At 36.0% G+C, this 24,914-nt stretch overlaps 1 protein-coding gene across 1 annotated transcript in view; it reads left to right on the top strand.

Annotated features, from left to right (window-relative positions):
- The first annotated feature begins 2,808 nt into the window (after positions 1-2,808).
- Positions 2,809-24,914, top strand: part of LOC122787205 (mast cell protease 1A-like) — a 133,517-nt gene continuing 111,411 nt past the window's right edge. The window contains exon 1 of the mRNA XM_044053796.1: positions 2,809-2,891. Coding sequence (XP_043909731.1) covers positions 2,825-2,891 — 67 coding nt within the window. The 5' untranslated portion in view covers positions 2,809-2,824. The remainder of the gene's footprint in view (positions 2,892-24,914) is intronic.

Raw genomic sequence — 24,914 nt, forward strand, 5'->3', positions numbered from 1 at the left:
AAAAAGCCTGACCAGAAAGCCACACTCACTTTCTCTGTGTCTGTGTGGGTAACACTGTCCTCACAGTGGTAAACCTAACTGGCGGCTATTTATGTTCTAGATATAGATACCACAAAGTCTGTTATTAAAGTTTAACTTTGAGGCCTTTAAGTTTATTGTGTTCCCTGTTAATGGGGTGATGTTGAATACTTTGGAAAGAGCTAGGCAGGCTGCATTAAGTAACAATCTCTTATCCAGGACAGCTTTGAACTTCATCAAGATGGAGACCAGAATTGGTAGGCATGATCATTATCAATACCCATCTGAATGAATCATATGAGTATCGTCTACATAACCCTGCAGGTAGATCAGTAGGTAACTATGATGGGTCTGCAGTTTCATGAATCAGCTCTCAATCCATAGTTTCTTTTCAGAAGTGTAAGATATATAAGTACAAGTCTCAAAAATGTAAAAATTAAATAAATAATAAAATGCAATTGCAAAGTAAAAGCAAGGGACCTCAAAACTCACTGTACCTTATCAACACTTTTTTTGCAGGTTTGCCTTATACCTCCTGTGCAGCTGCTGTGGGATGATCCGATCCCCACCCTCCATCTAATTATATATACTAACTCAAAGACTGCTGTACCACAAAACAAGGAGAATACCTTGAGGTATTGGCATCCACAGACTTACGTATTCACACACAGCAGCACTTTGCATCTCAGTTTTAGGACTGCATTTGCTTTATTCACACTTCCAAAAGGAGTCCTGGATCCATCCCTTAACAATATGGACTACAGTTGTCTGCTGCTATGATTTAGGGACAAAGTCTGTGATCATACTTTTATTCAGTATGATATGCAGTGGATCTATAAGTTTGATTTACTATCTACAAGCAAGGAGACCGGGACATGGTATGGGCCCACAGAATTCATGTTGTTAGCCTTAGAATTTTCACAATTTAGCCACAAGTGATATACGTGGTTTGGAAAACCTACAGTTTGTTGTGAGGATGCCATGGCTTACTAAAATTTGAGTTAGAATTACTTGCAGGTAGAGAGTTAGCAAATCAGCAACTGACAAGAACATTTTTATTCAGATGACAAAGCAACAACCATTGTGTTTAAAGGTTTAATGACAGATTGGATATTAAATTGTTACAATATGTGCCTGATATCTTTGCATAAATACTGTGGCTCCCTCATGGCTGAAGTTTAGGTCATGAAAAAATACCCCCCCCCCCGAGATTCTGTGTGGCATCATTCTTTGTCCTGTCTTATTTATGACATGGGCTTTAACTTTAAAGTATATGCTGTGTTTGTGTACTAGTTAGAAGCTTTCACAAAGTAATTGGGGCACCCAATTCAAACTGAATGATTGTCTTTAAGGAAAGCTGTCTAAATCGTTGCAGCAGTATATTGTGAATATGGCGCAAGACTGGCGCTGTGTGTGTGTGTGTGTGTGTGTGTGTGTGTGTGTGTGTGTGTGTGTGTGTGTGTGTGTGTGTGTGTATATATATATATATATGTGTGTGTGTGTGTGTGTGTGTGTGTGTGTGTGTGTGTGTGTGTGTGTGTGTGTGTGTGTGTGTGTGTATATATATATATATATATATGTGTGTGTGTGTGTGTGTGTGTGTGTGTGTGTGTGTGTGTGTGTGTGTGTGTGTGTGTCTGTGTGTGTGTGTGCATACTCAGGAAGAATGGAAACAATTAACCACTCCTTCTCCCTCATACCTTTTACTAGCTCCTCAGGTGTGGCCGCCTGTCTCATGAGATGCCCTTGAGAAATGTTAATCTAGTTTTTGACAGTATCAGTATGGGCTTTACAATCCAAAATCCTCCACTGTACATCAAAATGTAAGGTTTAATGGAACTAAGTTAAGAGAACAACTTACAAAACATGTTGTGTGTGTTGTGCATTTGCGGTGCTTGATTTAGAACTGCATTACAATTTACCATTATCTCACAACTTCATCATAATGAGAATGTTCAGATGACTTTTTCACCTTGTTCTTGTTTAAGAGTTATGATGTGACCAGCCTGGGCACCCGGGGGATGGGTCTGACTTTTAGTTCTACTATAGTTATACTATCAGTGGTCCCAAGCACACAAGCCATAGCATCATTAGCAGAAGGTAGATAAGCAGCTTTCTGTACCTGGATGTAGCACTAGGTAGCTGCAGATGTATGACACCTAAGTCACAAAAGATAATCAGAACCTCTGAGATCTGTATCCATGCAATACTGTAGTGTCACAAAATCCCTGTGGCTATACTTCTGTGGAAATAATTCTGGTGGAAACACACCCTATTAGTCTAAGTCACTGGCTTCCTTATTCCCAAAATATAGCAGATCATTATGCATAGTTAATGGAATTAAATAAATGCTTACATATTTCTGTTCTGGATGTCTACAGCTAATAAAATCTTCTGTGCTTCATTAAACTGTCCTCACAGTTAAATGACCATCACTTGCTATAGCTTCAGGCTTAGGTATATGCGTGTCGAAGGCTAGTCTGAGGAATGACCACTGCTCTTGCAGACCACTAAAACTGCTTGCAAAACACTACTTCTGCATGTAGACAACTTAGAAGTCACTCAGGAGTACTGTGGAGAAACTAAAGTTATAAGATGAGTGATGGATGTTGTGGTGACTAGTGTATTTCTAATCACCTACCCCCATGGTTCTGAGATGTGGTTATAGATAGATATATAGATATCCCAGTATCTGTGACAGAGTGTGCCACCACATTTCATAACCACTACTTCCTCCTAACGTTCATATAAATAAGTGAGAGTAAGCAAAGCTCAATGAGCACACTTTATAGATAGGAAGGACAACATGATTCACTTTCAACTCCACCAACATTTCCTTCTCCTCATGTCTCTCTTTTCCCTAGGACATGCTGGTAAGTCAAGTTTTCTGTCATGGTTTCAGCAATCACTATTGCAGGAAAAAAGATGTGAATGGATAGCTTTGAGAAAATGCTTTGCATTTCCCATTTGCTTTTAATATGTAGCAGCTTCCCATTTAAAGCATTCCACAAATGAAACAGACTTACTGGTATATTATAGCAAACTATATTGCAGAGACTAAAACAACAATAATAAAAAAAAAACTTTATTTTGAATGTCTCTTTTAGAACTTGCATTTGCAAAGCAATATGCGCATGTTAGTACCACAATTACATAGACTCAAGTAAAGTCAGATAAGAAAAGAGAAAGTAACACTTTTGATCCATAAGATAATAGTTTATATTTAATTCAGCTCATGTTACTGGGGATTTTAAGGAAGGCAAACTGTCAAAATCTGATGCAGGGCATTGAAGAAAGTGATAGAGCTTTGTGCAACACTTGTTGAACTGGTGCTCCGGTAACATCCACACTGATGATGGGGGCACTACCTTTAAAGGTCAGTCTTAATGCAAAAAACAAAACTGGAGCATGCATTTTTTTCTTTTCTTTTTAGTAAAGTCTCTCTGCTACTGTGTTAAAGGTCAGCCTACTGGAAGTATTCGACTCTTTAGTTAATTTTCAAATAGCCTAAACATATTATAGAATGAATGGATTAGTAATACAGTATGTTTTATTATAGTACTCATCCTTAATGGCAAATACTAAAGCATTATAAAACTTTGACTTAAAGATTTATACAGTTAGAAAAAAATAAATGTAATTTCCATTTGTTTTATATATATATATATATATATATATATATATATATATATATATATATATATTTGAACTAATGTCATTTTACTGAATCACAACTGACTGAATAAAAATTTATTGAGAGCTCATTTTATGAACTAATATTAGAATGAGTCACGACTGAATGAAAATCGCAGAAGTATGTATTGAATCACTGTTGGTGTGTTTTGTGTTTGTGTGGAAACAGGGATTCCCTGTTTATGTTATTTTTTTCTTTCTTCTCCCCTGCTGTACAACTGTGAAGTTGATATGTTTAAGTAAGGGGGTATGCCCCCCCCCACATAGGATGATGCATAGGGGTTTGCCTCTGTGCAGAAAATCAGATATTAAGGAATGTTTCGTTCAATGAAGTTGTCTATGAAATGTGTTTGTGCATTAGCATCGACTCACAGCATGTTAATTTCTCTTTTCTCCACTGTTGTGTGACTGTGAAAATAGTATATTTAAAGGGGCAGTCCCAGAGAATTTTGTTTTGATTCTGGTCTTTGTTTACATTTTCAGTCTGGCTTTCTCAGCATGTCCCGGCTTTGGCTGTGGGGGTTGGGAGAGGAGTGCTTACTGGAAGTTTCAGTGGTCATAGTCAAATTCCATCTCAAATTACAGTTGTACTCAGCTCTCACTTGTCAGTCATTAGTTTCACCTGTGCTTTTTATTCTCAGAGAAAAGTTGCCTTTCAGGAATTTTATGACCTCATTTGCTACTACCTTGTAGGAAAGCATATGAGCAGTGCAAAGCTAAAATATTAATAAATAGAGTTTTTTCTTCATTTTATTTTATGTTTCATTTTGTGTGGATTTCTGAATGCTAGCTAAGTGCTGTGATGTTATACATGACTGCCACTTGCTCTGCAAAATGATACAAGTTTCAAATAGTAGTAGAAGCAGTCTTCTTAATTCTTTTCTTGTTTTTTTGTTTGATCCATGAATACTAACTAAATATAATGGTTTTCTGACCTACTGAAAAAAAAATATGTGTGACACAAGCAGTAGCTTCATTTTAAACAATGAAGTCCAATACTTATTGTCACAATAAGGGCTGTACAGTATGGTAACCCTGTGATATTTATACATACTAATTCCAAGATTGCATTACTATGGAGTAAGGGGAATATGTCAAGAGATTGCTAAGATTTGGTATGAATTCACTAAATTGTACTCTTTAGACTGTACTGCTTGCAGTTACACTATGTAGAACAAATAAAGGGAATAAAGAGCTGCACAATTAACATAAGCTTTTTGACAAGTTTATAGAAAGTAAACACTGAGAGTCTTGCTTAACCACCCCCACCACAAACACACACAAAAATGTAATAACCTTATACTTTCCCAGTGATCAGGGACTGAAACATTTGCCAGAAACTGAATATTGTTAATTGCGTTGACCAGAGGGAATAAAAACAGGGCTGCATAAAGTAAATTGAAGCCAGGAGTAGAGTTGTTGATGATGTGGTAAGTGGGTGGTGACAACTTGAGGTTATCAGGACAAGATTCTTTTGGTCAAAATTTTAGATTCTGGGATTGTCCCTTTAAGTAAGGGGAATGTGGGTCAAAGCCACTCAAATGGGGTATGAGGGAGATTATTCCTCCAAAAACATGTTTTTAATGTATGTTTGATATAATATGGTTTCTAAGTCAAATATGGTTATACAAAATGAGATCTCTATGTTATGTGTCTTTAGCAAAAAAAATTCAGTCATGTGAGATTCAATCTAAAGATCAAAAAGAATATACTCATACATACACAAACACACACACACACACACACACACACACACACACACACACACACACACACACACACACACTATTAAAAAGGAAAGGTCAGACAGAGACATAACAGAATGAGTCATGATCCCTTTTTAAAAGTTCTTTCAGTAAATTAGTAATGGACTTTTTGGCAACTTATGGATAAAATCTAATGTAGTGATACTAATTTTACTGTGGAATATGAAAAAGACATCAAATTTAATTTCTTTCAGCCAAAGCCATTCCACTGGAAAGCAAACAAACAAACCAACAAAATTTAAGACATTCTGATTGCATACATTCTGACGTGTAAAACTCTTATTGTTACCAATACAAACTACTACATAATTTTACTACACATTGAAATAAATACATTAAGTGGGGCAGTTCTTTTTTATTTGTGATATTTTATGACCTGAAATGATTAGCTCGGTGTCATTTAGTGGCATAATATGCTTTATTATTCCACAATACTATAATGATAAACTGACAGTTACACTTCCTAGTTAATACCATCTGATATAAGCAAATAGGTGTTATGAAAAGACAGACACAGGGATTTGGGTTCTATAACACTTTGTCTCAGTCTAAGAATATGTTCTGCTATAACACAGTACTTCAGAACTCTCAATGCTGTTTTAAAATAATAGACAAAATGCAGCTCCAAAACTTTATTCAAAAGCTTTTATAACCAAACTTTCACATATATGAAGGAACCTTCGGGAGTTAAATATTAATAGCCCAAATATTATTTTTTGTCATCAGAAAAAAAATGCAGTGAAGGTTTCTTTGACAAAATGTTGAAAATTTTTAGTAGATATATAGGAAGTGGTATTTTAGCAATATTCCACATAGAACCAATCCAACAACAGTTGAAGAACGGAACCAAGAAAAAAGTTTCAACCACGGAACTGAGGTAACAAGCGATAATTATTCCAAAAAGTAAAAACTTTTATTGCACATGAAGACAAAAACTGATATCACAAGTGCTTTCGCTCGGATGTTCTGAGCTTTCTCAAGTTAACGCTTTACTGTGTAGCAAATGCTTAAATAGTTGCTTACACCAATTACACTTCTAAAATAGTGATTAATTAAAACATTATACAATTAAGTAAGTTCTTAATTGAATTCTTACAAATCTCTGTTAAAATGTGAGTTGGCTAAACTGTTGTTCTTTTTAAACACATACATCAAATGTTTACATTTACCGAATGTTTTTTGACACAAACATTCAAGTAGTATTTAAAATATATTATAAAACTCCAACAATGTTGATATTTAAAAAACTTCAATGTCGTTTCTACTCTATTTCATTGTGTGAATATACAATTTTATGTTCTTAGAATGTAATTAAGTAAAAAACTTTCCGTGACCATAGAACTCATAAAACTTCAAGTCTATGAAGAACAATAAAAGCATGAAATAATGATTGTTCATATAACATAAGTACAAGCAAAACCAAGTGGAACTTCTGTGTGACCGAAAATGTTGTTACTAACCAGTGTACTCTAATTTCTTTCACAATCTGGCTCTTCTAAGTTTTAAAACTGGCTTGATACTGATTGTGTCATTTAGACCAGGCCAGTTGCCAGAATCTAACCTTAGTTGCCACACCAACTCCCTATACTCGAGGGTGGATTCCCAATCCCCCCCTCACAACTCACGGTTTACTTGTTCTAGAATCATAAATTTAAAATTGTGGTTTGGACATTAAAGGGAATGTTTGTATAGTGCATTAGTTTCCTTATTTTTGGCTATTTCATAAAAATGTTCATACATTCTTTTTCTAATTTCCCTTTCTGTCTTCCCTATATAAAAACTTTTGCAGAACATGCATACCACCAAGTAAATCACCCCTTTAGAATTACATGTAAAATATGTGGGGGATTTTATCTTCATTTTTCTTGAAGGGAGGTATACCCCTACATCATCTAAAATTGTGTGGCATTGATGACAAGCCCCACATTTGTAGGTACCAACTTTCTTTACCCAATCTTTGTTTCTTCTTTTCTTCTCAAACATTTCCTTAAGGTTTGTCCCTTTTTTTCTAATAAATTTTGGTTTGGAGGGTAAAGTGTTCTTTAAATCTTCATGTGACGTGAGTACTGGCCAGAATTTACTAATAATCCTTTCTATCTCATGTGCTTGGTCACAGTATGTGTAAATGAACTTGGGTCCAGTAAAATCATTTCCTTTAGTGATGAATGCATTGTTTTCCGTGTGCCCCTTTCCCAACAAAGGGCAGTACGTTGAACTTCTGTTGTCCATTACCTCTCTAAGTAAAACCTGGAACAGGTCTAGAGGATAAGCTCTTTCTAAAAACATGTGTTGCAATGTTTGAACTTCCTTAAAAAAGTCAGCATCTGTGCTACACATTCTGGATGCTCTAATTAGTTGTCCTTTAAGAATGCCCTTTTTCTGTGAAAAAGGATGGGCACTCTGAAAATGCAAAAGTGAATTTGAAAATGAGGCTTTTCTATGAATTTTTGATTAAAAAGTTTTGCTCTCATAATCCTTATAGAGATTGACGTCCAAATAGTGAAGTTCATGTGCTCCTATTGTATGTGTGAACTTCAAAAAGGTTGTAGTACTGTTAATATGTGCCAAAAATTCTAACAATGATTCATGTGTTCCTTTCCACAAAATACATATGTCGTCCAGAAATCTCCTGTAAAAGAGCAAATGATGTTCCCAAGGGGGTGTGAACACATACTTCAGTTCCCATCTGTGGAGTACCACGTTGGCATAAATAGTGGCACATGGTGCCCCCATCGCCACCCCTTTGAGTTGCTTAAACAGTTCTCCATTAAAGAAAACAAAGTTGTTCTCTAGTATAATGCTCATAAATTCCACAATCAAATTGATTAAATTTCCACTCAGACACGTTTCTTGTATGAAAAAATCACCAAACCATTGTAACCCCGTTTCATGTGGTATACTAGGAAACAAATCCTTGATATCAATTGTTACCATTAGGAGATCTGGACCAAAACTGTTGTAGGGAACACTTTTCAAAAACTCCCATGAATCCTTGCACACATATTTTAACAGGTAAGTGTATTTTTTAGCTACATGATCAACGAACTTTGCTAATGGTTCAGTAATACTGCCACTGCCTGCTACTATTGGTCTGAATGCCAGTGGGTCAACCCCTTTGTGTGTTTTTGGAATTCCAAATATTAGGGGTAGCTTTGGTTTAGGGAGATGAAGGAAGTTGTAAGATTTCTCATTAATGACACCTTGACGTAGGTAATCATTCAAAGAATATTTAATCTTAGACCAAGATATATTGACTTCATTTCTAGAAACAGTTGTGTATTGCTCATCATCTTGGAGCATTTGGTGGAGGTGTTCATCATAGTTACTATCGTACATGAGTACGATACCTCCACCTTTATCCGGTTTCATCACTCTTATGTTGTCCCTTTTTCAATATTCCACATAGAATTAGACTAAAATAACAGTGAAACAAGTTTCCCAAACTAACTTCTGTTTTAATTAATTCATCTAAGAGTCAACATATCTAAGCTACTTCTATATGTTCATTTTATCCTACTGACTATGGCAAAAATATTATTTGCCCTTATCCGGTAAGGAATGTTATATCTAAAACAACATTATCAACAAATGTAATGTGAATACGCATGAAACTTTATTCTGAAACAAAAATGGGATTTGGTAATTTATTTCACTATTAATATATACAGATTACTTTTCATTTAATTTATTTATTTCATAACCAGATAAGTGAACCAATATCTTATCTGATCAGTCTAGGCCACAATAACCATACATCTTATAATGATGAATTAAGGTAGACAATGTAGCAGTATATTTTGGGATAGTGGGAGAAAATTGGGGTACACAGACAAAAAAAAAACACAGAGATTTGGTAGGAACACATGGACTCTACATAAACTATGAAGAGAGGTCAGGATTATAACCCCAGACACTGGAAGCATGAGGCAGAAATATTAACCACTGAGCTACAGGGTCACATGGTGATATAAATGAACTGGAGTTTAACCAGCTGGTATAACATCTGTGTAATTTGTGGTAATGCAATACAAAGCAGGCACTTTGCAACACAACTGAACAATCAATTCCTCTCCCCTGACTTTCACTCTAAATATACCTTAAGCCTTTTCTCTCACTTCATACTGTAATTCCTATTTGTATTATAGTAACGTACCTTTACTTTCTCTATAAACTAGCTAAAAGTTCTCTAAAATATTAAATCATTGTCAAATGACTTGTATCTATTCTTAACCAATGTTTTCATATGAAGTTTAATTTGGTATTGGTATAATTATTTAAACTATATATGTTTTTGCATTACTTCTGAAGATTGTAAAATTATTTTTATTAAAATGTTTTGTAATACTTTGGAGCTTTTCTCTCAGGTCTCCACTGAAAATGGGCTCCTATCCATTTGGACTTTCCTGGTAATCCAATGTCAATAATAAATAAATAAATACATACATACATAGTTCCAAAAAATGAACTGGTGCTCCATCAACCAAAGAGTAGATCTTCTTTTGGGATCCTTTCTCTTCAAAGTGATTAAGTTTGAATCATATCCATTCTTTGCCGGTAGACAAGCTTTCCTACTTCCCAATATAGTTATATATCTCAGTCAAATAGTAACATTAATATGCAGCAAACAGAAAATAAATTACACGTATGAGACCACTCTCACAATCCTGGGATCCAAGTTGTGGTAGACCCTCCCAGTCTCCAACAGAAGCCTAACAATTTTCAGGGACTTTTACTCTCAATGCTCATATCCCCTAGTAGAAAGATCCAATTATTGCTGCTTCTTTTCCCTGCAGTTAACAAACTCTGTCATCCTATATCATATCTTGCAGTTCTCTAAATCTGACTATCTCCATCCATAGTATTCTGTATGTTGTCCTACCCTCAGTCTCAACATCTCCATACTCCACATCTCCATTTCCATCCAACACTGATCCTCAACCTCCTTAATTACACACCTCAACTTTTCTAACTCTTGCTCATGGGCATTTGCTTGTTTTATTACTAGCATGCAAGCATTAAATTATAATCCTCATTTACAACCATGTAGCTGTGCTGTAATTACACTAATTGACACAATGTTGCTCAACTAATTTTAAGTCAAATATTGAAGAAAGAAATGTCACCTTAAATAAATCCTGAGTCGACCATCTACATACCACTTATAAACAAAGCTCTCTCAACCCAAGACTGGATCAGACAGTCAAGAGGAGAAGGGAAATACTTGTATCACACCACCAGTCTCACATAGACCCATTAAACCAGCACCGGCAACAAACACACATAAATACACAAAGACATACTCAGAGGCTCTAAATAAAAATCTGCAAAAGCAAAAGAGACCTCCAAAGCAGACATCCAAGCAACCTCTACCCCCAAATACAAACCATGAAACACATACTTCATAAAACCAGTGTGCTATGCAATCACAGCCCTTAAGGCAAAATAACATACCCAACATACTAGTAATAGGTGACTCTATAGTCAGGCACACTGACGTCCCACTCACTAAGCTGAATAAGGAGAAAGTTACTGTTAGCTGCCTGTCGGGTGCCAGGATCTGCCACATAACACAAGTCACTCCAGAACAAGTACAAATACAACTCTGTCATTGTCCATGTTGGTGTGAATGACCTGAGCTGTACCTCCCTGGACTACATGAAAAGAGACATGAAAGAGCTCTCTGATCACGTAGCCCAGGCTGGTATGACCCTGACCCTGAGTAGCATCCTGCCGTCACCAAGAATGATACCACAGTATAATGAAAAAAATTATCAGTTTCAACAATTGGTTAAGTTTCTGATGTCATTCAAAGGGGATCCAGTGTCTGTCTGCTTGGGATGACATGCTCGACAAGCCACGCTGCTTCACTAGAGATGGCTTGCACCTGTCACCCTTAGGCTTTCAAATACTGGCCAAGGCTCTCACCCCCATAGTGACTTTTTTAGGCAAGGCTCAAAAGACAAACCCACCGCCATAAATAGCACAAGTAACAAAACACTGAGGGTAATGCTACTCAATGCCAGAAGTCTAAACCTCAAAATGCATGCACTCGAGGCACTCCTCAGTATGGAGAAAATCAATATAAAACCTGGTTTAAGGCTCCAGAGTGCACCGCAGCACTACCAGGCTACAACTCATACTATACATTTCGGCCACAGAACCCGGATGGAAATACAAAAGGCGGGGGCGTATCCATATTCATCAAGGATACCCATACCTCCAGGTTAGTGGCACAGCACAATGCTTGAGATCATCCACATGCAACTAATAAAGGGCAAAACTGCAATTGAAATTGTAGCTTGCTACAGATCACCCACTATGTTCCAGGGCCCCCATTCTGCATTTCTGGAAACACTAGGAAACATAAAGGTCCTACCAAACACCCTAATATTGGGTTTATTCAATTACCCAAATATTAACTGGGAGAACTATTCAAGTACTAGCTGCCTTGCCCAACATTTCCTAGAATTTATAAACTCAAATACCCTGGATCAACTGGTCAACACTCCCATTAGAGGTGACAACATATTGGACCTGGTCATCACCAACATGGGCGACTGTTGTTCCACACTGGAGGTCAATCCCTCGCTGGTTAGATCTGACCATAGACAAATCACTTTGGATATCCACATTCCGCCCCCACACCCGGACAAGGAAACCACTGTGAAAAACTTTTCAAAAGCAAACTTCACATTACTTAAGACCGAGGCGGAAAGTTTCAAAGCCCCCATGCTAAAGGATAACACTGTCCAAGCTGCAAAATCCTTTACTAATGCATTCTACAGGCACCTACAAGAATGCATGGATTGTGCTATCCTAAGCAAAATCAAGACTCACTCCTCCAAGAAAAGGAAACCAGTCTGATGGACCCCTGCCATAAACAAACTATACAATAGAAGGAGGAAACTAATACAGAAAAGAGTAAAATCCCAAGAAGGGAAGACATCGCTGATCAGTATCAGCAAGAAACTAAGATCCCTCATAAAATCATCCGACGAGCTTCGAAAGAAAAATTGCCAAGGACGCCAAAGATAACCACAAGGCATTGTTTAGCTATATCCAACAAATGAAAAGCCGAAAAGGAAGGATGGTGCTGAGTGCTCAAAGTTTAATTGATTCTCCACACAAACAAATGAACGCTTTTATAAAATCTGCATTTTCGTCCTACAATGGACTTCATCAGATATAACAACCATGTTGCTAACATCCTTTTTATACATAATTAATTGTACCCTAACCAATCATTTCATACTTATGATTTTAAATGTGCAAATGAGCTTCTACATTTCATCAGTATTAAAATTATATCATTAGTTAATAATCTTTATTCATAAATAAATAAATATTTATCTTTATTCATAAATATTTAAAAATAATAATAAAAATCGTGAATGTGTTAAGAAATCTATGGAATTTAAGAATATAAGAATCTAAGAAATCATGGCTAAATAGTAAAGGCTATTTCAATTGTGAGTCTAGAGGGTTGGTATACTTTGCTATATGCAAAAAGTGTTTATCTTACTATGTTGGCAAAACTGAAAGATCCTTAAAAAAGAGGATATATGAACATATGTATGAAATCAAAAAGTGTAAAGAAACCAACGCACTTTATAGACATACATTGGTATGTAAAGAATATGAATTTAGATTCTTTGTGTTGGACCAGGTCAAAATGGATATCAGGGGTGGTCCATGGGAGGAAAATATTGGTTACAAGGAATTATGGTGGCGATTAGTCTTAGAAGCCAACAAAACCCCTGGCTTAAATGAATACATTTCCATTCTACCATTATTAAGATTAAAAGCAACTAAAATATAATTACAGAGGTCATAATAAAGAAGACCAGCAGATGGCACTATCCCTTAGTAAATAGTAAGGAAGGGAAAATACTAAGATGTAATATATTACATACATTTTTTAAGGAACATATAGAAATGTAATGTGATAGAATTTTAAACTAACACAAACCACTCAAATATATTTTAAATGTTTTTTAAAAGGTTTTAATAAGATTTCTTAACACATTCATGATTTTTATTATTATTTTTAAATATTTATGAATAAAGATTATTAACTAATGATATAATTTTAATACTGATGAAATGTAGAAGCTCATTTGCACATTTAAAATCATAAGTATGAAATGATTGGTTAGGGTACAATTAATTATGTATAAAAAGGATGTTAGCAACATGGTTGTTATATCTGATGATGTCCATTGTAGGACGAAAACGCAGATTTTATAAAAGCGTTCATTTGTTTGTGTGGAGAATTGATTAAACTTTGAGCAGTCAGCACCATCCTTCCTTTTCGGCTTTTCATTTGTTGGATTTGGTCTGTTGGGAGAAGATTGCCGTTAGTGACTTTATTGGCATTGTTTAGCTATGTCAAGAATCTAAGTGGCAATGCTCAGATCTGCTCGTAGGTAGTGCAGACTGGCACAAAATTCACTGAACCGACCAATATCACCAACAACTTGGCAGACAGGTTCAGTACAAATGTCACCCCCCTCTCACCCCCAAAAGGGCCCATAACCATACCAGAAGAATGTAGAGCCCCTGAAATCACAGAAACTTAGGTTAAAACAACTCTCTCCAAAGCCAAAAACACAGCATCAATGGGAGTGGATGGTGTCCCAGGCTGCATCCTACACGATCTCAAACACGAACTAACCCCTCACCTAAACACACTGTTCAAACTCAGCCTTTCCACAGGCTACGTACCCACAGAGTGGTGCACAGCAATGGTTATTCCACTCCACAAAGATGGAGCCACAACAGACCCTGGGAACTATCGCCCTATAAGCCTGACTAGCTTGGTCTGCAAGGCTATGGAGCACATCATCATGGAACTCATTAACAGAGACATTGGGAACTTCCAAACACTGGACTCTACCCAGTTCGGCTTTGTTAAGGGCAGATCATGCTTGCTTAGCCTGGTGGACTTCTTTGAGATAGTTACCAAGGCTATAGATGAGGGAAAGGTGGTGCACACAGCCTACCTAGACCTCACAAAAGCCTTCAACACCATTCCCCATTCTGGTATTATAGACAAGCTCACCAGCCTGAACATAAACCCCTATGTTACAAGATGGGTTGACAACTGGCTTACAGACAGAACCCACATGGTGAGAGTTGTGGAAGCTAGGTCCAACTCTAAACTGGTTACAAGTGGCGTTCCCCAGGGCTCAGTCCTAGGATCCCTCCTGTTTGGCATATACTTCTCAGAGGTACAAGGAAGCACAGGAGGACTATGGCTGACCAAGTTCACAGACGACTGCAAACTAGGGGCTATAATTGACTCTCTGGCTGACACAGACATCCTCCAAAAGGGTCTTACTGAGGATACCAGGTGTTAAAATCATGGCCTCAAGCTAAAGGCCAAAAAGTGCATAGTCATCCCCTTTGGAAAAAACAAAGTACCCACAAACTACCCCATTGGTGGTAGTCCCCTAAATACAGAAGACGTAATAAGGGATCCGGGGACTCAAGTAGATAGTAATCCCTCCTTTGATAATCACATTGCCAAAGTGGTAAGAAAATCCTTTTATGTGGCCCACCTAATCACAAAAGGGTTCGCATCCAGATCAAAAGAGGTCATTGTGTCCCTCTACTCATCACTCATCAGACCCATCATAGAGTACAATGCCTCATTTGGGATGTACCTTACAAGACACCTGCAACAACTGGAAAGACCACAGAAGTACCTCACCAAGAGGATCACTGGCCTCAAATAGATGCCCTATGCAGCTCGACTGAAGAAACTCCAGCTGTGCTCGGTTGCATACCGCCTACTCAGAGGTGATCTCTGCCTGACATACAAGGCCATGTCCACCCCAGAATTGATGGACATGCTCCACCTAAAAAAAAAAACATATCCCCTCGAGCCACACGCTCTAGGGATCTAAACCTCACCACAACAATAAATAGGACATGCTGGAGGGATAGATTCCTGTCCCAGAGACTTCCCATGCTTTGGAAAAAGATTCCAATCTACATTAGGCAGAGCTCCTCGCTAGCACTCTTCAAGAGAAACCTTGACGAGTGGATGGGAAATAGAAAGTTTACCCTGGGGATCACTTCAGTGGCTCTGCTGGACAGAGGCACATGGAACTAATCTAAGAGGGTGGCAAAAGCCAACACATTCTGGCTAGGCTTATAAATGCCTTCGGGCAGATAGCCTAATACTTATCTATGAACCTATGAGAACGAATTTGATGCAGTTGTTATAACCTTAATCATTAAACCTGAATATTGTCAAAAATAATCATATATAGTGGTACTACACTTAATCCAGAGGGTTAATAAAAAACCCAGCACTTGTGTTAAGGACCATAGTACTAATGCATTTAGAGATACATAATCTGTGATGAGGAAAGACGTCATTATTGTTTGTATGCCTCTGAATCACTATTAACTATTGCAAGTGCGGATGATCACTTCCTGTGATAGTTATCAATGTTGGTGACTGCATCATGTTGCAGTAGGCACCCGCCAAATCACTCTCTCACACATAATGCACACAATCAAATGCACAAAACCACACACACACACACACACACACACACACACACACACATACCCACATGCACACACACACACACACACACACACACACACACACATTCATGCATTCATTATAAACACACACACGCACACGCACACACATGAACACACACGCACACAGACACACACACACATTCATGCATTCATTATAAACACACACACACATTCATTATAAACACACACACGCACACACACACACACACACACACACACACACACACACACACACACACATTCATGCATTCATTATAAACACACACACACACACACACACACACACACACACACACACACACACACACACACACACGCATTCATGCATTCATTATAAACACACACATACACACACGCACACATGTGCACACGTGTACACACACACACACACACACACACACACACACACACACACACACACACACATTCATGCATTCGTTATAAACACACACACACATTCATGCATTCATTATAAACACACACACACGTGCACACGCACACACGCACACACACGCACACATGCACACATACACACACACACACACACACACACACACACACACACACACACACACGCATTCATGCATTCATTATGAACACACACACATACGCGCACACACACACACACACACACACACACACACACACACACACACACACACGCATTCATGCATTCATTATAAGCACACACATGCACACACGCACACATGTGCACACGTGCACACACACACACACACACACACACACACACACACACACACACACACACACCTGTCCCATTGTTGTCAGAGTACCCCAATATCTCCTTTTTCCTGACCTTGTAAATCATGCATGAATTCAGGTAATCATTAATGCCAGACATTTCATACTTCTTATCCTTCTGGTCGTGTAAAAGCTGTTAGACTAGTCAGTTTCTAAGTGATAAGGAGGCATATTTAAACTTTGACCCTAACTTTGTCCTGTCCTGCACTAGAAACTTGAAAAGCATGCCTACTGTTCCCTGTCCATATCCCATTACATCACACAGTGTTTTAGTGGTTTAGTGCTGAGGTTTCCTATGGCAAGTATGAAGGGTCCAACTGCATAATTAGTACATTTATTGCACACTGTATAATAGCATCCCTGGTGTGAGGTGGTTCCCCACAACACATTTTATTAATTTATTTATTTTTAATTAAGTGCCTTTAAGGCATGCTATATGCAGTCTCCCCCCCAACTCATGTCACATGTGAATGCTGTTAACTCATGAAATTAATAGTTCTCTGTGGTGGCTAGTGTTCTTCCCAGTGCATATATTTACATTATACCTGGTAGCTAGTTGTCCCCCCTGACCTATTGCTGCAGGCTTAGGTTATTAGTCTAAGAATTTGTGGAAGTATGACAGCCACCTCAACCCTCCCTCACACACATACACATACATACGTACACGCACACACACACACACACACACACACACACACACACACACACACACACACACACAGCTTACTCTCCACACTAACCCCCACTGCTGTCTCCCAGGCAGCACACATTAACACATACACTCACACATACACCCCCTCATGTGCAGTCTTAAACACATTATTTTTATCTGACCACTAAACTCTTCAGCACTTACCTCTACTTTGATGGATGAACACAGACTTTTGGCTGGTTCATTAATGTGAGTGGCCAGGAGTGGTCATGCTAATTTATGCAACTGAACAATTCTCTGAATCGCTGAGCTGCATAAATGCCTTATTGCTGGCAGTTCCAAAGGAAGACCACATGACTAAGCATATGCCTCTCCCCTGGGCTGCCTCATTGGCATGTAGTACAGTCACTGAGACAGTCAACCATGGTGCTGCATGTCTTTGTGCAAAAGTACTGTAGTACGGCTGACTCTGAATTTGAAAAAGTACACCTTTGGCAACCTTTATAAATTCAGCCGACTATCTTTTTATTCCATATATCAAGAATTTTCTCTTGCACAGCAAATATGTCTGATGTCATAATTTTTGGAGCTGATTATTATAAACCTATTCTATAATACTCTCATTTTCAGTTCAGACCTATACATAAATACCTCTGGGAGCTGGATGCATTCCTTTCTATGATCAAGTAAGATTTATCCTATGAAATGGTTAATATATCCTTCATCTATCTGAAATTTCATAGATACCCCAATTTTCACCTTAGTCGATCCCAGTAATTATGTCTTCTTATACTGCTTTCTGTAATTTTACATACCTTATAGCTTTAAGGTCATAATAACTATGATACAATCCCATTTCCCCTTGATACCCTCTTACTATAATCTTATATCATAAAGAACATCTGTCAGAATCCAATCAAATCCACTTCCCCTAGGAAGAAGGAATACAGGATTATAAGCAAAAACACAATTTTTTAATATCACTAGATTCAAGTATTCTATAATAAAATCAGTACCTTCTAATGACCCTTTCTAAAACTCATGTACTGCAGTATCTTTATTGTTATTTTGTAACATTTTGTACACTAGATTCGTGTATTCTATAATAAAATCAGTACCTTCTAATGACCCTTTCTAAAACTCGTGTACTGCAGTATCTTTATTGTTATTTTGTAACATTTTGTACACTAGATTCAAGTATTCTTTAATAAAATCAGTACCTTCTAATGACCCTTTCTAAAACTCATGTACTGCAGTATCTTTATTGTTATTTTGTAACATTTTGTACACTAGATTCAAGTATTCTATAATAAAATCAGTACCTTCTAATGACCCTTTCTAAAACTCATGTACTGCAGTATCTTTATTGTTATTTTGTAACATTTTGTACACTAGATTCAAGTATTCTATAATAAAATCAGTACCTTCTAATGACCCTTTCTAAAACTCATGTACTGCAGTATCTTTATTGTTATTTTGTAACATTTTGTACACTAGATTCGAGTATTCTATAATAAAATCAGTACCTTCTAATGACCCTTTCTAAAACTCGTGTACTGCAGTATCTTTATTGTTATTTTGTAACATTTTGTACACTAGATTCAAGTATTCTTTAATAAAATCAGTACCTTCTAATGACCCTTTCTAAAACTCATGTACTGCAGTATCTTTATTGTTATTTTGTAACATTTTGTACACTAGATTCAAGTATTCTATAATAAAATCAGTACCTTCTAATGACCCTTTCTAAAACTCATGTACTGCAGTATCTTTATTGTTATTTTGTAACATTTTGTACACTAGATTCAAGTATTCTATAATAAAATCAGTACCTTCTAATGACCCTTTCTAAAACTCATGTACTGCAGTATCTTTATTGTTATTTTGTAACATTTTGTACACTAGATTCGAGTATTCTATAATAAAATCAGTACCTTCTAATGACCCTTTCTAAAACTCGTGTACTGCAGTATCTTTATTGTTATTTTGTAACATTTTGTACACTAGATTTGAGTATTCTATAATAAAATCAGTACCTTCTAATGACCCTTTCTAAAACTCGTGTACTGCAGTATCTTTATTGTTATTTTGTAACATTTTGTACAGCATAAAATTCTCTTATTACATTTATTTCCTTCTTCTTTTGGCATGTATAGACTGAGACTGAAATAATCAGTTGTGGTCAGTGTTCAGCCGTAGCTCAAATTCAAATAAGAAATCAATCAATCCTCTAACATATTTCATGCAATCTAATGCCCAGCCTGTTGCCTTTTAGACAACTTAATCTTATAAATTATCCTACAACTAAACTATAACAACTCATATTCCTTGAATGGCCTACTATGGACATTCTCAAAGAGTAATTATTTAAACCAGCACCCTGCAGACCACAATCAGTTTCAAGACCCACCCCAAACACACTTGGAAGGTACTTCCAAAATTGTGACATTCAACGATACATAATCACTTTTTTCAAATGATTTTATTGGTTGCAACATCAAAATTTACATTAAAAAAAGAAAGAAAAACAAAAATTATACATATTTTGAAGTAATTATTTTCTACAATTCATGGTAGTATTTTCACTTCTTGTATAAGGATATAATACAACTCTTTTACACAAAATTATTTTACTAATTATTGAGCTACTGTTCTCCATAAATATAATATTTAGTCTCTATAAAACATAAAATACTTTATTTATCTGATGTGGCATCATTGTTTTATATTTCCAGAATTATTGTTGTTTTTGGTGAGAGTTTGAATTTTTTTTCTTTTGATTTATTTTTTTCAGTTTATTATTCCAATTTCTTTATCATGGACGTCCTGAAAGAGCAATATCAATTCTGTAAATTTGGGTTCTGCTTATTTTAAAATTAATTTCTTGTTATTATTGTTCTTGCTATAGCAAATCTTGTCCAAAAAGGGAGTCATTAATAGTATTTAGACCTACCTGTGTTAGAATATTATATAGAATCATATATTTGTAATCATAAAATTGTCTTGGCCAAATGCTTGTACTTGCTTTCAATAATTTCCAAGTTTTGTTATGTTCAACGAAAAGGTGTTCCCAATCTGTATCTACATGTTATTTACATCTCCAACATATGCAACTGCTTTTATGTTTTTATGGTTTTAGATATTTTATGTGGCATATAAAATGTTCTATATAAGAATTTCCATATTTATATTCTCAAAAATAATATGGTTGTAGTATGCTTAATCAGTCTTAATGTTTTTTTTCTTTAAAGGTAAATTCCATGTTTCCATTTGTAAGTATTTGAGTCCAATAATTACCCACTGACTATGAATATTATTGTCTTATCATTTTAAGTTAAATAATATAGATTTATTATTATTGCCTGTATAAGTTATCTCATTTGTGTACTCTAATAATTTTGGGTATTATTTTAAGGTAGATTCTAAAAAACTTTGAGTGCCCTTAAATATGTACCTGGGAATTTAATAAAGCGGCCAACAAGAGCTGCACTTTATTAAAGTGTCTAACATGAAAAGTAAGGCTATTGCCAGAAAGGCTCTTCTACTACAACGTGCCCGTTTGTGTTTCACAAACATGTTAGCTGCACTGAGATAAGACTTCATTACTAACTAATCTGCATGTTTCTTGAATATCAGTTTCTATCTCAATATGCAGATTTCTTGAATTGCTCGGCTGTGTAGATGCCTTCCAGGAGGCAGGTCCAGGGAGGGTGTGCATGACTAATCAGCATATGCCCCTCTCCAGAAATGCCTCATTAGCATTCTGCATGGCTGCATGACCATCCCTTCATAGCACTACACATCTTTTTATTTTGAGGACCATGCAGTACTATTTAAGTATTGCTGCTGAGTTGAGGAAAGGTGCCATTACATGTGCACCTCTTTGTACATTTCATGGTACTGTAATGAATTAGGGTCTTAGACTGTTATGGCTTGTACATTTTGCCAAATACCTCAATTGTGTTATAACATACTCCTTCCATACATTTTTACCAAGCTCAGAAATTATTTTCTCTCAACTACAGCATTATGTTTTTATTTGCTGTCTTTAATAAACATATATTCACTCACAGTGGAAATATAGTGAATAACCAACTTTCTAAGTTAATGCTTTCCAATTAACCTCATTTTTACTGTCCAACCAATATGCAATAGTTTTAAGACTAGAAGCTATGCCGTATCTTTCGATATCTAGAAATAATAGACCTTCATTATTCCATGTTTTGATATGTTTTTGTAAGCTATTCTGGAATTATTAAGATTGGATAAGAAGTTTAACATTATTCTTTGTATTTTATTAATCTGAGCTTTAAGGGGAGTTACATCTATTATTTGAATAAAATATAAGCTTTTTGGTAATAATACAATTTTAATCAGTAATAATGTGTCTTCAAATAAAAAAAAAACTTTTTGTTCCATCTGTCTGTTATTTAATCCATGTTTATTTCTATTATTTTTCCATAGCTGATATTAGGGTTATTCCTACATAATTTAATTTTATATCAATATGTATATTGTATTTTTCTTTGAAAGGTTTTATATTGTTTACTTTCAGGTTCATAACTAAACATTTTGTTTTATTAGTATTAAATTGCAGTCTAGAAATATCACTAAAGTTTTTAATTTTATTATATGTTTCTTTAAAAGAAGATTGTATATATCAGACATTATAATACAATATCTGCAAAGAGTTGTATCGTTGATGTGTATTGATTGTTTATTTTAGAACCCATTATATCCATATTTCTTATTATAATATTAGCAATGGTTCCATAGCCACAGCAAAAAGTATATGTGGCAATGGACATCTTTGTCCAATGCTCAATTTAATGTTTACTACTTCTGAGTGATAAGGCTCTAATTTAACACAGCCTTTAATATCATTATAAAGAATATTAAATAATTTTATAAATGTTTCAGATAAGCTACTTGCTTAACATAAATAAATAAATAAATAAACCAATAATCCCATTTTATGGAATTAAAAGCTTTTCTGTGTCTAAACTAAAACTGACATCTCTTCATTCGTGTTTCTAAAAGTCTATTTATATTGTCATAGGATTGTCTATTGACAATGAATCCTATTAGATCTTTGTGTATCAAGTGTGAAAATGATTTTCTTATTCTATCAGCATAAATAGAAATAAGCATTTTATAACCCACATTTAATGGTGTGATGGGATGATAGGATGTACAGTCACTGGGATCTTTATCTGCTTTTAATATTAAGGTTATTATGGAATATCTCCATGATCTTGGAATATCATTTTTATCTTGAATATTAATATATACATTTATGACCTGTCCAACTTTAGTTGGACATAACTTATAAACTTTCTGAATCACCAAGCTATCCCTGGAGATTTGTTCTCTTTACATTTCTTATTTATAGCATAACTTCTCCACTAACCTCTTTTTTAATAGGTCTTTAACATCCTCAGATAACCTCATATTTTTATCATTTATTTTATGAGTGGATTTCATTTTGTTTATTGATTTTTTCATAATATTCTCTAAACCCCTTAAGTATACTTTCTATATCTGTTTTTTTTATTTCTCTTACTCTCTAAACATATAAAAGTAGTAATTTGGTTAGATTTAAAAATATATTTTTTATATTCCTTAATTTATGTAAACTGCCTGGGTTAATATTATATGATGGAAGTTTTCAATTCTCCATTATTTCCTTTTTATGATTAAGTATTTGTATATATTTGTCCATGTCATTAAATGATAATAAAGTATTTATTTCTTCTTGAAGCTATTGTTTAAATTCTTCCATTTAAGTAACATATGCTGGTGTAGGTCTGGTGGTGGTGCTGCGGTAGCGCTGTCGCCTCACAGTAAGACGCTGTCCAGTTCGATTCTCAGCTAAAGCGTCTTCTGTGTGGAGACATGCATGAATGGGCATACCTTCATTGAAGGTTGTGCATCAGAGCTGGTAACTCGGTACATAAAAATCAACTACCAATCATTAGCAGACCAGAGTTCCGCTGTGGCGACCCCAAACCGGGAAAAGCCGAAAGACACAGCAGCATGCTGGTGTTCTGTGTCATAGTGGTAATGAATAGTTATTTACTGTTAGTATATATAATAAATAATTATGATCTGATATGGAGCATGTCAGTAGGCAAAGTTATTAACTTTCTTATTTAGGTCCACAGATATAAATATTCCATTTATTTTGTTCTATACCAAACTGCATGAATAATGGATGCATTTGAAAGAATTGTCTTGTTTTCTTCTTTTAAAATTTATTAGTTAACAGAGTCTATCCATTTTTTTAACTTTAGCTGTAGAAATTCTAAGGGATATAATTGCGTTTGTGTAATCTATACAATTAAATCTCCTCCCCAAATTACATTTAATTTCATACGAGTCAGTAAAATGTCCAGATGTTTTCTGGCATATTTAGAATTAAGATCATGGGCCATATTCAAGAATGCCTATGCTAAGGGCCAGATTCAATAATACCTACACTAAGTGTACACAAAGTGTATACAATCTGTATTAAAATCACCCTTGAGTAAGGTGTTGGGCTATATGGCAAGTGACTCCAGTAAGTCCAGGTATGTGGTATGCTGTTCCTGTTTCATGGTGGGGGACCTATAGCTAACTATGATGTGGTAGGGGGCTTTGTTTGTAGTTAATTGGACATGGAGTAGCTCAAGAGAGTCATACTGTTTGACAGGTTCAAGGTGTACTTATCCTTAATGAAGATGGATACACCTCCTCCTTTGGCACTTTCATGCTCAGTTTGTGATTTGAACATATGGAAGGCATTGCAGCCATGCACAACTGGGCTCCTTTCTGCACCTTTGAACCATGTCTCGGCGACTGCACAGATGTCAGCATCTTCCCAAGTGAGGAGTGCTTCCAGGAAGTGCAGTTTCTTTTTTAGACTCCTAGAATTAAGCAGCAATACCTTGAGTTTATCTAGACAGGATTTTGTTATGTTTAGAGGTTGGTTATTTTGACACAGTCTAAAAAGGCACAATAGAGGTGACTAATGCCTTTGCCAGTATCTGAAAGCCTACAGGAAACAGGTGCAGATAATCTCTGACAAAGCTGTGTGGCCTGTCAACCATGTCTTCCTAGGCTGACAGATATTAGATCCCCTTGGACTGACACCAGGAGCTAAGCCAATTATTAAAGTCAATCATTTTTTCCTTGTATTGTGGCATCATTCTTTGATAAGGTAGAATGCTGTTTAAGGCTAGGCTTATACCTGCCTGTGACATAATCTGAGATCTCAGTCATGTCTCTCTTCATATATTCCAGTCAGGTATGTCTCAAGTCATTCATCCTCACCCACATGGACTATAATGGAGTCATACCAGTACTTGTGGTTGAGTGACTCGAGTGCTTGAGTGACTTGACAGATCCTAGCACCTGACAGGCAGCTAACCATTAACCACTCCTGATCCAGCTTGATAAGGGGAACATTTTTGTGTCTCACAATG

Source organism: Protopterus annectens, chromosome 13.part0 (assembly GCF_019279795.1).
Source record: "Protopterus annectens isolate FY-2018-M chromosome 13.part0, PAN1.0, whole genome shotgun sequence".
NCBI classification, from domain to species: domain Eukaryota; kingdom Metazoa; phylum Chordata; order Ceratodontiformes; family Protopteridae; genus Protopterus; species Protopterus annectens.